We start from the raw sequence: 14,363 nt of genomic DNA on the forward strand, positions 1-14,363 counted from the left end.
TCAGCAGTGCTCACAGGCCTTTAATCCTTAACTGCCTGGCTACCTTCCATCTCTCCCCCACGGCGGTGGGGAGGGATCAAGATGTAGGGCCAGGTAGGTTGTGCTAGCTCCCCGTCCAAAAGAGAAGGGCTAGGTCAAGCTGGGGACTGGACAGGGGGCTCCCGGCCCCAGGCGATGAGGGAGTTGCTGGCCTGGGCAAGCTCAGTGATGGACACCCGGCCCCGCTGTCGGATGAAGTTAGCCACGGCAGCCAGTTCCTCGGGGGTTATGTAGATGAACTTGCCCCGGTCGTCAATCACACCTGTGGGGACAGGAGGGTTGTAGGGCTGAGCCCTCTAGGGCCCCCTCCCCGCTGCTGCCGGAGAATGCCCACCCACCCACCCCTTCACAACTGGCTCAGAGCCTTCCAGGCCTGCCTACCTGCCTGGGCTCCCCTTGTTCATCCAGTCCTGGCCATGCAAGTCAAATCAGGCTTCCTTGCCTGTCCCTGTCGCCCTGAGCTACTCCCAGGCCTGGGCATGTCCCTCTGCTCAGCACCCCTCCTGCACAACACTTTCCCACCCAGGGCTGAGAGGGAGGTCATCCTGCCTCTGCAACAAATCCCTGCAGGCCCTCAGTGGCTAGACATTCCCCAGGGCCAGGGCCTGTGGTGACTGACTCTCATCCCCTCACCTGTCAGAGTCCCCTCAGCCAGCAGGTCCTGGATGCGGTTTATGGTATCCTATGAGAAGAACAAGTCTCAGAGCAGAGATGGGCACTGCTGTCCCAGAAGACAGCTGCACTCTCCCTCCCACCACAGTCAAATCTCCTCCTCTCCTTCTCATGGCCACCCCCAATGTCACTCTTTGCTTCTCCTCTGGAGGGGCTCAGGGGAGACAGGGCTCTGGTCCCAGAGCACTGTTAGACCCCCGACAGCGGCTTTCTTCAAGGCAGGAGAGGCGTGGTGGGGACATTTGGCCGTGAAGGCTGGCGCAGCCTGTTTGCAAGAGAGTTGTCAAGGTAACTGAGTTTGGGCTGCCTCGCTTACAGGGGCTGCTGGAGTGATGGGGTTTGAGCTTTTTTCTTATTCCTCTGTCTAGCAGAAAGACAAGATTCCTGGGGCACCAAAAAATTCCTAGTCTATTCTTGCATAAGGGCATCAAGACTCCCATCTTTAAGGCGGTCCCCCTCTGACAGCCGTACAGACCCCGTGGCCATATTCCACGGAGCAGGCCACCTTGAAGGGCTTACCTGAGTCCGCAGGCCCACCTGGGAAGCTAAGTCTTCCAAGAGCACGACCTTGGACTGCTGCAGAGAGGGAAGGGGAGAAAGCCCGTCAGCATGGGAGTCCTCTGAGGTTGGCACACCCACCTGCTCTGCTCTGGGTGGCTGGCTAAGCAGGCTCCGTGCTCCCATGGGAGAGCCTTGTTTCCCTCACACACTACTCACACGCTCTTCCAACTGCCTGTACGTGTACACACACACACACTCATCGACTCTCTCATGACCCTGCTTACTGGGAGGGATCTGCCCCAACCGCCACCTGCCCCATGAGTCACATCTCGGGCCTGGGGACCATGCTGGGACAGACACCCATGGAGAGTCGAGCACAGCTGTGACCTTCTCCTCCGCATCCGGCCGTATCAGTTTAACATCGTGAACAGGCTGGAAGGGGAAGCACCAGAGATGGAGGGGCTGACAACTGCCAAAGCTTATTAAAAAACTGTCACTAGGACCCGTGTTTGCTGAAGATCTGACAGGACAAGGAGCTGAGAGGTGTGGGGGTGCCGTGGTGAACAAGACATAGTTCCTGCCCTTGAGCTCACAGCCGGCGAGAAGACAGGCGAGAACGTGGACAAGAAGAGAGCAGACGGGAAGCCCCGACGAGCCAGGGTCTTGGCAGGAGCAGGAGAGCTCGTTCTTGTCTTCCCTCTGTTTACTGCCCCCTCGGCCTAGACCCCACCACCGCGACATGCCACGCTGCTCACCATCCTCTTCATGCTGTTGAGGCGCTGTGTCCACCCTTAAAATAACTGTCACTAAATCTGCTCAGAGCTTTGCACGCACGGCCACGTTCCGCGTGCTTCCCTCATACCCTCGTCAGAAACTTCAGTTCCCGGTGGGGGTGTGGCCGAGGGCCACCGCTGGGTCCCACACCGGCATCTGCCCTGCCTCCCCCACAGACAGACAGCACGTGACGTGAGAGAAGGCGGTCTTTTGCGTTTCCAGCATCTTCCACAGCAAACAGGCTGGGGGAGGAGTGATACGGTGGCACCTCCTGAGCTGCGGATGGCATGTGACTGTTCAAAGTGCCAAAATGAACGCGCAAGCGGGGACGCAAGTGAGTGGCGGGCGGGCGGGCCGGGGGCGGCCAGCCCAAGGTGACCTGGCCAGCTGGCCTCTACCTACAAAGCAGGGAGCAGGCCCTAGGTTCAGTAACAGCTCAGAATGCGACCAGGTGTCACCCCAGGTGTCCCTGAAGACCTGGCCTGAGGGGCCAAAAGTGCCTTTAGAAAAACACACCAACCCACTCAGCCGTGCTCAGAAGGGAGAGAGGATGGACAAGAGCAGGTTAGGCCTACGCTGCACACCCACTACGCTCGGCACAAAAACATGCCTCCAGTTCTGGAACCCTAGGATGAAAGGGCCCATCCCCCTGCAGCCTGGAAGAAGGCAGGTGGGCTGAGTTCCGGAAGTCCTCCTCCTGCAGACAGCAGCTCTAGGAGGGTCAGCCTGCACGGGCTGGAAGACCTCTCCAGTCCAGAGAGTCTGGAGAACCCCCAGAAAACGGCCTCTCTAGTGAGCCTCTGAAAGTAAGGGCTGGAATTGCCCCCGGGGCCTACTCAAGTCTCTGCAGAGGAGGGGGGCGAGCAGAAACTGGTGCACGAGGGCTTTCTGGAGGACAGACTCAAGACCTGTCACTGCCTGCTGGGTAGGTGGGGATGGTGAGTTCCAAACAGCAGCAGGAAAGCGTGAGAGATGTCCTGCCAGCCCTCGAGGGTGCCAGGGTGGAGAATGGGTTCCATCAGAGAGGAATGACCTCTCCCCTCACCCCCAGGAATACCGGGGCTCCAGGCTAGGAGCCCAGCCCCTTACCACTGGGAGGAGTTTGAACCCTGCTCCCTTTGGAAGAGGTGGGGGGAGGATTATGCAAGGCCTGGCTCCTTGGCACCCCCTAGTAGCACCCCCACCACCGCCCCCACTCCCTCTGCACTCCTTCCCTCAGCCGCCTCTGCACCTCTGAGCTGCACTTGAAAACCTCTCCCCTCGTCGCATCCTTCGTGGGAGAGAAGTTGCTTAGCAGCAAAGCAAAGCAGGACGTGCTTATGCAACCCGGAGCGGAACCCGGCACGGCTACAGACGGAGGGGACACACGTGCTGCCCCGCCCTGGATTCCAAAGGAAACATCACCCTGTTTCCCCGAAGACCCACGTTCCTGGTCAGGAACACGCGGCAGGGGATGCTTGTTTCAACTCAGCGGAGCCTCAGGGTGACAGAACTGACAGAAAACACATGTGAAGAAACTTGAAAACACAGTGACTCACTGAGCGTGGGGTCTGAGGAGCAGGGAGACTGTCAAGCCCTGAATGTGAGGAACTGACTGAAGGCTCAGGCCTCCCACACAGACCAGGTCCCTTTCCACTGTCAAAGAAGAAGGGGCTCTTCTGGCCAGGATTGGGCAGCTCAGACTCCCGGGTCCCCTGCCCACTGCTGTGTGAGCTCCAGCGAGCCGCTGATCGCCCTGGCTCAGGTCCACTCCCTCCACGTCCAGAGAGGGCACATATCTCTCTCACACACACACACACACACACACGCTCGTGAGGCAGGGAGCTGACGCCCAGGCTCTGTCCCGTGGCTTCTTACCTTAATGTAGTTGATGAACTCAGTCAGGAAGCTATGGGACTAGAGGAGCAGAGAGATCAGGATGAGGGTCCCCCGTGCAGGGGCTACCAGCGCCTATGCCCACCCACTGCCTGCCATCTGCCTAAGCACAGCTGCCCACAGTGAGGGGTTCGGAGGCACGCCTCTCCTGAAGACGAGGCCTCTGGCCACCAGAGCCTGCGGGGCCTGATGCCCACCCACCTCTCAATTCCTGACAAGGGCGGCAAGCAAGGAACCAGGGGGTGTCTGGGATGCGGTGGCGGGCTTGGTGGGCACAGGGATGGGCTTTCCAGGGGCAGCAGGCCCACCTGTTCCTCAGTCATGGTCTCGCCCACACCCTCCTCCTCCACCACGAAGGCTTCCTTCAGTTTCAGGTACTCCTCATGCTCCCGCTGGGCCTGCTCCTCCCGGGCCTTCCTCTCTTCCTCCTCCTGCGGACAAGAGTCAGGCATGCTGGGGCGGGTGCCCACCCCATCCCTGTTCTGGGCTCTGCGGCCCCCACGGGGCAGCAGGGCGTACAGTCCAGCCCTTTCTCAGGGACGGAGTTCCTTCAAGACACTGCTCCCTCAACCACAAGCTGAGCTACTGGCAGAGGCCCCCCTTCTCATCAGTTCCATGACCTCGCAGACAGGTGCTGCTCGGCCCCCTCTCCTTTCAAATCCTGCCAGCGACCACCCCCCTCTTCCTCTCATGTCCAAACTTCGTGCACAAACACCCAGGCTCCTTTGACCCCTCCTGCCCACTCCAGTCTGCCTTCTGAAACTCAGCTCCACCAAAACAAGTGCTCCGGTCTCACCCATTCCCGCCATCCCACCAAATCCAAGGGACACCATCAGCCCCATAACCCTGTCCTCTCAGTGGTGCCGGGGAGAGCCGACCATTTCCTCTTCCCTCGTGTGGCTGGCAGATCCCCTCTCCTGGGTTTCCTCTTGCTCCTTGGGCCATTCTCCTCACCTTCTCCATTGCTCAGCCCCGTCCCTCCTCCCTCCTCCCCTTCCTCCCTACCCTTCCTCAGGCCACCTTGCCATGCCCACAGCATCAACAACCATCTCCTTGCCAGTGACTGCCACAGTTGTACCCCTGCCCCCAAATCTCTCCTCCCACGTGACACACCCACTGGGCCATCTCACAGGCACCTCAAGTTGAGTACGTCCCAGAAAGACTCTGTGATCTACTCCCCACACGTCCGGTCTTCCTCCTGGGTCCCTGGCTCAGTGAGTCACACAGCCATCTGGCCAGCTGGTCAGAAATAAAGTCCTATCTACCACTTCTGCCTTCAACTTCCGGAAAACTCAGTCCATCCATGTCATTCCATCATCACCACCACCTCATGCCGTAGCTTCCCTCCAAGTCATCCTATTTTCCGGAGCTCTCAAAAAGATTTAAAAACATGTAGCTAGGGGCGCCTGGGTGGCACAGCGGTTAAAGCGTCTGCCTTCGGCTCAGGGCGCGATCTCGGCGTTCCGGGTTCGAGCCCCACGTCAGGCTCCTCCTCTATGAGCCTGCTTCTTCCTCTCCCACTCCCCCTGCTTGTGTTCCCTCTCTCACTGGCTGTCTCTATCTCTGTCAAATAAATAAATAAATAAATCTTTAAAAAAAAAAACAAAAAAACATGTAGCTAAAGCTGGGACAGAGAATATACCAAATAAGCCTGGAGCATCTTGTAGTGCCAAAAAGTAAGACAGTACTCAGAAACCAAAACAATGAGGTTACGTCAAAGGTACACGGGGGCCAACTGCAAGAGCTCCCAATGACCTACATAACAAGATAAATAAGATAGTACAGGACCGTAACGCAATGCACTAAACAAATAACCACAAGTCCATGTAGGTATAAACAAAGAATCAGATGTATACACAGGGAAGAAAAGGTAAATCTTCTGTACAGAAAAATTCCCGATACTTTGCATACCCTGCTCTCGAGGAGGTGGAGAATAACTCCCCACCCCCTCAGTGTGGGCTGTGCATAGTGACTTGTTTCCAAAGAACTACAGGAAGCATGGAGTAACATTACAGCAGACAAATCTGGCAAAGAAAACCTGAGCCAAGCAATCCAGGTTAATGTCAGTTATGACAAGTCAAGTTAACAACATGTATCCTTCATATGCTGCGTTGAGAACGGCGCTTCACCTGTGATCTTCTTCCCAAAAATCCTTAACCCCAGTCTAACCATGAGAAAAAAAAAAAATCAGTCAAGCAAACTGAGGAATATTTTATAAAATATTCGCTCAATACTCCTCAAAACTATCAAGATCATTAAAAGCAAGGAAAATCTAAAAAAATGTCACAACCCAGAAGAGCCTAAGGAGACAGCGTAATGTGGCGTCCTGGATGTGACCGTGGAAAGGGATAGTAGAGGAAAATTACTGAAATCCGAATAATGTGTGGGGTTTAGTTAAGACATTGCATCGATATCAGTTGTGGGAAATATACCACAGTCAGGTCAGGTGCAGGGGAGGAGAACCCCAGGACATTTAAGGTCCGACAAGCAGGATCACCATTCAGAAAGGTAAACAATCCCCACTAATGCCTCCTCTCTGCTATGCTCCGGTCCATTTGCTACAGCACCCAAACCCAGGTCTTCTGCCATCCAGGCTCCCTGGACAGCAGGGCCAGTGAGAGGCTAAAGGCACCAGCTAGGTCCTCCTAACTGGGGCAGTCCTGGCTCTCTCTCTATACACACCACACTTTTGTGATGTTCCCTTTCCTGGGCACCGGTTCTCAGAAAGAAAGACGCATCTGGCAAATGAATGCTCATTTACCACCTCTACTGTGTGGTTCCCATTCTCTGAGCATCCATCTCCTCCAGGCCAGGCCCTAAACAGGCCAGGCAGGATCCATCAGCTCTTACAATGACCTTTAACAACTTCAAGGTCCATAGGATCCAGACCCCACTCCCTCTCTGACTTCTCTCCTTGCTTATCTTGTTTCAGCCACTCCAACCATCTCAATTTTCTTTAAATGCTTCAGGCATGTTCAATAAACCACCTGCACAAAAATCCCCAGCTCCGGCTCTGCTTTCCAGCAGCAGTTTTATACAGGTTGTTTTTAGAGTCCAGGTACCACATAAACCAGGGACTGTTCCTGAATCCAGTCCGTGGCCCATCTTCTAGGTTAGAGTTGTGAGGAGCGGCGTGAGAAGCAAGGCTACCTGCTCAGGGGTCAGAAGTCAGGATGGGGGGTGTCAGTCTTACCTTTTGTTCCTCCTCCAGGCGAAGCCGCTCCTCCTCTTTCTTCCACTCTGCCTCACGCTGGGACTCGAGGCGTTTCCGCTCCTCACGCTCAGCCTCCTCTGCCTGGAGAGAGGCCTTCATAGGGAGCACATCCCGACTCCCACCTAGTGCCTGCCCACCTCACAAACAGGCTGGGGGCAATGCCTGGGCCAGACCATGGACCAAGGCTGTTAACAGGCAGTCAGGCGAGCAGCATGCAAAGAACCCGAGGGGAGGGCCTGACATAGGGGATGAGGAAGGGAGGACCCTTTCGCACTTCTCAGAGCTGCACCCCAACCCTCCTGCTTGCCTCACGCTGGGCTTTTCGCGCCTGTTTCTCCTCTAGCTTCCGTAGTTTCTTGGCTCCAATTTTCCCTGACGGGTGACTTTCCACTGGCTTCTCGATACCTTCTTCCTCCTGGGCTGCATACGGTCAAAGAAAGACATTTCAGGTGCTGGAGAGGGCTGATGATGATGGATCCACCCTACCCCTTGTCCCTCTCCACATGGCAGCGAATCCTGTTCCTCTCACCTGCAACTGTCACTAGCCCAGCTCTGCCCTCCAAAAACATCTACCATGAACTCAGAGATTAACACTCTGAGCGTGTGTATGTGAGAGTGTGTGTGTGGGGGGGGTGTGTGTTGAGGGTAGAGGGTAAGGTAGGGGAAAGGTGAGGGAATCATGGGGCAAGGGGACAGTAACTTTAGATGCTGCATAGCCACAAAAAGGGAGGTGTCAGGTTCCAATATCCAAGCATCTGAAAATCACAGGCAGGGATGTCTGGGCTTGCAGAGTTCTCGGATTTGTCTCTAAGCCAAACCTCCAGGGAAGGACGGCCACATGGGGAAACGTATCCCTTCCTCATAACTGAAATTGTCCTCACTGTGGTCAGGAACTGCTGAGGCTTCTGGGCTCGGCCCCTGGCCAAAAAGACAGCTCCAATCCAAGACTACCGAAAGTTAGGGCCAGCTAAAAGTTGAAGCCATACTGGGGCGCCTGGGTGGCTCAGTTGGTTAAGTGTCCGGCTCTTGATTTTGGCTCAGGTCACGATCTCAAGCCCCGCGCCCAGCTCTGCGCTCGGCGTGGAGTCTGCTTGAGATTCCCCGTCCCCACCTCTCTCCCTCCCCCTCTGCTCTTCCCTGTTTGTTCTCCCATGCATACCCCTGCGCATGCAGGCTCTCTCTCAAATAAATAAAGAAATAAAATTAAAAAAAAAAAAAAAAAAAAAGACCTGTTGATGCTCAAGGAGCAGAGATGTCTGATTCCAGGTCTGAAACAAGAGGGATGGCACCACAGACTGCCTCTTTTTTGAGCCAAAGGGGCTAATTCCCAAAAGCACAAGGGCAAAAGCCCCAAATGCCCCTTCCTCAGGCTCAAGCCAGGTTTGAGCACTGGAAAAGAGATATTTTCTCCCACAATCCCAGGGGCTCTGTTGGTCTCTCAGGGTTATGGAAGTTCTGTCAACAAAATGTCTCCATCCCAAACCCTTCTAGGGTTATAGGTGACCTCACCTCAGGAACTGCAGAAGCTCTTGGCTAAGTACCCTAGCCCTAGAGTGAGGCTCTCAAAAAATGACTGTGCCCATACCAGTAAGGTGCTGGGATCTAAGAAGCGGGCTGAGGAACTCTCTAGGTCAATCTGAAGACCCCTGCCCTCTTGCTTAGACATGGAAAGCAAAAATGAAGGAAGAGAGGCTGGCCCAACAGAATAGGGGTCAGGGTCCAGAACTGCTGGCCTCTGGGACCAAAAGATGGGTCCCAAGTCTCCCCTCTCCCAACCCCATCCTGTGGCTCTCAGACATGTCTCCTACACTGTAGCTCCACGCCCCACTCTTCCACCCAGCTTTGGAAGTCCCTTCATGCCCTAAACCAGCCCCTTTCTCCTCCAGGCCAGGTCCCTCTCACCTGGGATGATGGCTTCCTCCTCATTCTCATCGTCTTCTGCCCAGGCGACACGCTGGGCTCGACGCTGGGCCTGCAGGCGGCTGCCCAGGTCCCTCCGGCGCCGGGGCCTGCCCCCGGCTCTCTGCTCCTCGGGCTCCAGGGGCCGAAGCTGGGCCACTGAGCCTGCTACTACCGGCTCCTCATTGTGCAATGGCTCTTGACCAGCTGTAGGGAAGAGACAAACCACACAACTGTCTAGCAGCCCAACCCACCTGTTGGCAGGAAGCAGCACCCTGGTAGCCTCACCCTCCACTCAACTTCCTCCAGGCTCCTGCTGCCTGAAGCACAAAGCTCCAAATTCTCAGATCATAAAGGCCATTATAACCCAGACCCACACCTTGGTCCTATGCAGCAGGATCACCCGTTCCCTCCTGCCTTTGTTGATACTTTTCCAGCTGGCCTGTCAGATGACTACCAACTGCAGGAGGAGATGAAGCCCTACCTCCTCCAGGAAGCTCACCCTGATTTCTCCAGACCACATATGAATGTCCACTGCAGGACTGCATTTATTTCTTGCCTGCCTAACACCACTTGCCATAGTTTTATAAGGCATGCCAACCGGGAGCACACCTGGGGGCTGAGTCTTCCCTTCCAGAAAGATTTCTTGACTATCGGCCTTACCTCAGCTCTCTCTCCCCTGCCCTTGGAGCATGCAGGTGCTCTGAAGTAGCTTGTGGGCCCAGAAAGGGGAAGAGACATATACACAAACCCATATACTGACAAGAAATGGGGGATGGAGGATGACAAGCGTTATCTGTTCTGTAGACAGATGACATGAGCTCCTGGTCGGGGTGCAGGAGAGGAGGGTGCATAGGTGCTCTCTTTGAGGGGTAAGGAGGGAGCTTCAGGGAGTTACAGCTCATAGGTAGGCACAAAACATTCAGGTGCCCCCTTCTTGGCATCCGCTCTGCAGCCACCCTGGGCGGGACGGGACACCCCTGCGGCCTCTCCTGGGGGCGCACAGGCAGTCCCAATGAGGCGTGGGATCATGTCAGCCAGGAGACGGGCCCCTGTGGGTCTAGAGTGCCGGGTGGCGAAGAGAGGGACTGAGTGAGGCTGTCCTTGAGGCTAGCAGAAAGGTGTAGGGGCGCTGCCATCCCGTCCGCGAGTTGGGACAGCAGCACTGCGGCTCGCCGCCGGCTCCGCAACGCGCAGGTATGCGCAGGCGCGCAGGTGGCCTGAAGCGCGCCGAGCGCAATCCGGCGCCGAGCTACTCGTCAGCTCAGCCGGGCATGCCAGCGCATGCGCCGCGGTGCGACGGCCTACAACGGCTCAGGAGTCTAGAGAACACGGCCCCACCAACCCTGGAGCGGCGGCATCTCCTACCTGCTGTCGTCCGACCTCGGCTGCGAGTCAGGAAAAAGATAAGGCCAACAAGCAGAGCCGCCGCCACCAGGTACACCACGGGGGCCACCATGACGACGGCTTCCAGCCGGAACCGACGCCTCCGCCCCGAGGCCCCGGATCTCCCGAGCTCCGCCCAACGGCCATATGGCCCCTCCCGTTTTCCATTCTAGACTCCGCCCACCAGCCGGGGCCCCGCCCAGGCCGCACACTCCGTAGAGACGCCTCGATTTTTTACTCTGAAAGGAATTTGGGGGGCATACAAATACTCGTAAGTGGAAATTATCGCAAACGATTTTGTGCAGTGCGACAACATTTATATGTGCTTTAAAAGCATTAAGCATTATCACAAGAGTGTTTATAGAAACATGCATATGTAGAAAAAGTACAAAAAGATGCTTAGGAATGATACACACCAACTTCAGGATAGATGTTAGGAGGAGGAAAAAACGGATGGGATTGGGGCAGAGCTTTGTCTGTATCTGTGCCATATGATTTCATAAAAGAAGAGACCAAATCTTTTATTTATTTATAGTATTTTATTTATTTTGAGAGAAGAGAGCACAAGCGAGAGCACAAGCAGGGGGAGCAGCAGAGGGAGAAGCAGGCTCCCCAACTTAGCAGGGAGCCCAATGTGGGGCTCAATCCCAGGGCCCTGAGATCATGACCTGAGCTGAAGGCAGTCCCTCAACCGACTGAGCCACCCAGGCGCCCCCCAAATCTTATATTTAAATGAACTGTGATATATTTTTTTACCCAGACCTGCAATTTTGTACCTATTTTAGCATAAAATTAGCGTTATTAGACTAATACGAGAATTAGTGACCCAGTTTTCCACAGTGAGCACTCAAAATTTAAGTACCCACAGGGAATTTAAATTTCCCTTTAATTCTTAAGAATTATTTAGAAACTAGGAACTAATTATACCTCAGTAAAGTCGTTTGGAAAAAAAAACTGGGGGGACAGTATGTGAACTCAAGATTCTTGAAAAAGTAAACAGCAACTACTGGTAATTTGCTGTAGCAGTATGTGTGCAGTAACACAAAGATCCAAGGACCAATGGTCTGAAGTGGAAGATCTGAAAAAAGATAGCACCATGTGAACATTTTAACATTTGTTAAGCTGGAATAGTGGGAACTTCAGCCTCTATTTTATTATTTTCTGTAACTCTGGAATATTTCATAATTTACATTTTTAAATTTTAAGCAAGCAAGTAGGCCAGGATAGGTGAAATAAAAATAGCGAATGTTTAAAATTATTAAAGTTGGGTAATGGGTATATTGGGGCTCATTATACTGCTCTTTTCTATCTTTTGGTAAGTTTGACACTTTTGCCTAAGTTTGAAATTTCCCATAGTAAAATGTTTTATTAAAAAATAAAAATTAGGGGCGCCTGGGTGGCTCAGTTGGTTAAGCATCTTCCTTTAGCTCAGGTCATGATCCCGGGCTCCTGGGATGAGCCCCGTTGGACTCCCTGCTCAGCGGGGAGCCTGCCTCTCCCTCTCCTCCCTGCTCTGCTGTCAAAAGAATAAAATCCTTTTTTTTTTTTTTGTAAAGATTTTATTTCTTTATTTGACAGAGACAGCAAGAGAGAGAGCACAAGCGGGGGACTTTATACCTTCGCTCATCAGTTAAACCAATCAGTACATTTCTTTTTTGTTTTGTTGTTGACTAGGAAGGTTTTTGTCACTGCAACCAAGAGTCCTGACTAAAGATCACATATACACAAACTTTTGCATACAATTTCAGGTATTCATGTATTTCCTCTCTCCCCACAAGCTCTTGTTCTCCTAGGCCTTCAGCTTTAGAGTGAGGTCTAGCACAACATTCCCTGCTTAATAACCTTCTGTGGGGGACTGTCCAAGCCTCCCAGGCCTGTGATGATCCCTCCAGCACCCAGTGCTCCCAGGGGCATTGCACTGACCATATAACATGCTACTTGTCTGTGTGGTACACTGGATGCACGTCCCTGGCCAACAGCTTCTTGCCTGAGGTTGTAGCTGAAGCTTTCAACAGTCAGGAGGTCAACGTTGCAGAGGGGAACCTCCTCGGCCTCTCCAACTCCCTGGGGATTCCCCATGACTTCTTGAAGAAGGAAGACAGATAACATAAAGGGACGGCCGCTTGCTCCCTGAATCTAAACCACTACGTTCAGATCAACTCCAAGGAGCCTCACACATTGCCTCATCAAATTGCCTGAACAAGCCTTCCGGACCACTCGAGGACACAGTAACGCCTTTTGGCCTGTGCAATATTCCTGCTATGGTAAGGTCATTGAGCAAAGGTTTTTAGAGAACATGAAGTTTTTTTATATTCCCTGACAAATCCTGGGGTGTAAAAAAATTTGAGATTATCAGGGGACAAGAACATTAAGCAAAATAGCTCATCCAGGCACTGACAGACCTCTGCCTTCTGATGTTCCTCTGTCAGGAGTTTCCTCACTAGGAGAGAGGGGCCCCGAATCTGCCCTTGCCGTTAATCTGTGCTTGCTGAGTCCATGGAGGAAGGAGACAGGGGACTTGTTCAATGGGGGTGTTAGCAGTGGGTCAAGGCTGAGGCACAGGTGGGTCTGCTGGGGCACTTTCTACCCTCTGCTACAGTTGGGGGGGTGGGGAAGACTTTCCTCTGCCTTATAGTCCTCACTGGCCTTACACACTGACATGAGACAGATTAAGAGGAGAAAATCAAATTTAATAGGCGTGTGTAAGGGGAGTCCACATAGACAAGAGATTCCAAAGACAATGAGTCAGCAACATGATGCTTTTAAGAACTAAGAAGGGGTAAGGGCCTGAGGATACAAAGGGGGAGAAATCTCCTTAGGAAGGTGAAAAGGGATGTTTGGGAAAAACAAGGTTGCTCTATTATGCAGATAAGTTCCTGGAGGGGGTGTGTCTGTTAATATTTCCTGTTGCAGGCTCTCCTTTCCAATGTAAATCTTGGCAGTTTTGGGGAGGCAGAGAGCCTTTCCTGCATCTGCTGTTTTTATTACTTTTTTTTTTTTTTTTTAAAGATTTTATTTATTTATGTGACAGAGAGACAGCCAGCGAGAGAGGGAACACAGCAAGCGAGTGAGAGAGGAAGAAGCAGGCTCCCAGCAGAGGAGCCCGATGTGGGACTCGATCCCGGAACGCCGGGATCACGCCTTGAGCCGAAGGCAGACGCTTTAACGACTGCGCTACCCAGGCGCCCCTGTTTTTATTACTTTTAACTCAAATAATCTTTATGTCAAAGTGGCACATATTGGGACATCTCATCCTGCACCCCTTCATTGTGTTCAGGTTGTAAAGATCTGGCTTAGACAGTGGGCATGAAGAAGGCAGGATAGATGGGAGAAGATGTAGGGATGAGGCAATGAGGGAGTTGAAATACTGAGGTCCCAAGCTTGGGAAACGGGTGAAAAGACCAGGCTTGGCTTTGGCTATGCCAAATTTAAATTCGAAGGCAAGTAGTCGGATCTAAAAAAACAAAAACAAAATAAGCTCATAGATACAGAGAGCAGATTGGTAGTTGGGTGACAGGAGAATGGGTGAAGGGGGTTGAAAGGTATAAACTTCCAGTTATAAAATAATCCTGGAGATGTACAGCATGGTAGCATGTTGACTCTAGTTAATACTGTACTGCATATTTGAAAGTTGCTGAGAGTAAATCTAAAGGTTCTCATCACAAGTAAAAATATATATAACTATGTAAGATCAATGTTAACCAGACTTACTGAGGTGAATGCTTCCAAATGTATACAAATATCAAATCATTAGTTGTACACCTGAAACTAATGTTACACCTTAATTTAAAACAAGTTCTTTAATCCAGAGTCAAGGTGATCAGAGCTGGCGGGCAAGGAAAGAAGGGAGTGGGGCTGGAGGTGAGATTAGGATAAAGACCCAGGTTTGCAGCCCTTGCCCAGAAGAAAACAGCTCTCAGAGGCAGATTTGGAGGTGCCCGCGGAGAAGGCGAACCGTCCAGAGCACAGGAATGCTGCTCATTACCGTGCAGGTTCTTTGCCT

The 14,363-nt window shown here is 52.9% G+C and overlaps 1 protein-coding gene across 2 annotated transcripts; it reads right to left on the reverse strand.

The window, feature by feature from the left end:
- Positions 1-10,516, reverse strand: DDRGK1 (DDRGK domain containing 1). Of its 2 annotated transcripts, XM_045808152.2 has the most exons (9): positions 10,343-10,514; positions 8,978-9,181; positions 7,383-7,495; positions 7,055-7,156; positions 4,170-4,292; positions 3,844-3,882; positions 1,231-1,287; positions 673-721; positions 1-301 (listed from the first exon to the last, which is right to left on the reverse strand). In XM_045808152.2, the coding sequence occupies exons 1-9, from the start codon at positions 10,431-10,433 to the stop codon at positions 135-137; spliced, it is 945 nt and encodes a 314-aa protein (XP_045664108.2). In that variant the 5' UTR covers positions 10,434-10,514; the 3' UTR covers positions 1-134. The 2 variants fall into 2 exon arrangements, with proteins under 2 accessions (XP_045664108.2, XP_045664119.2); XM_045808163.2 differs by lacking the exon at positions 3,844-3,882 and having other exon boundaries at positions 10,343-10,516.
- Between the last annotated feature and the right edge of the window lie 3,847 nt (positions 10,517-14,363).

Source organism: Ursus americanus, chromosome 22 (assembly GCF_024610735.1).
Source record: "Ursus americanus isolate L20-20 chromosome 22, mUrsAme1.1.p, whole genome shotgun sequence".
Lineage (NCBI taxonomy): Eukaryota > Metazoa > Chordata > Mammalia > Carnivora > Ursidae > Ursus > Ursus americanus.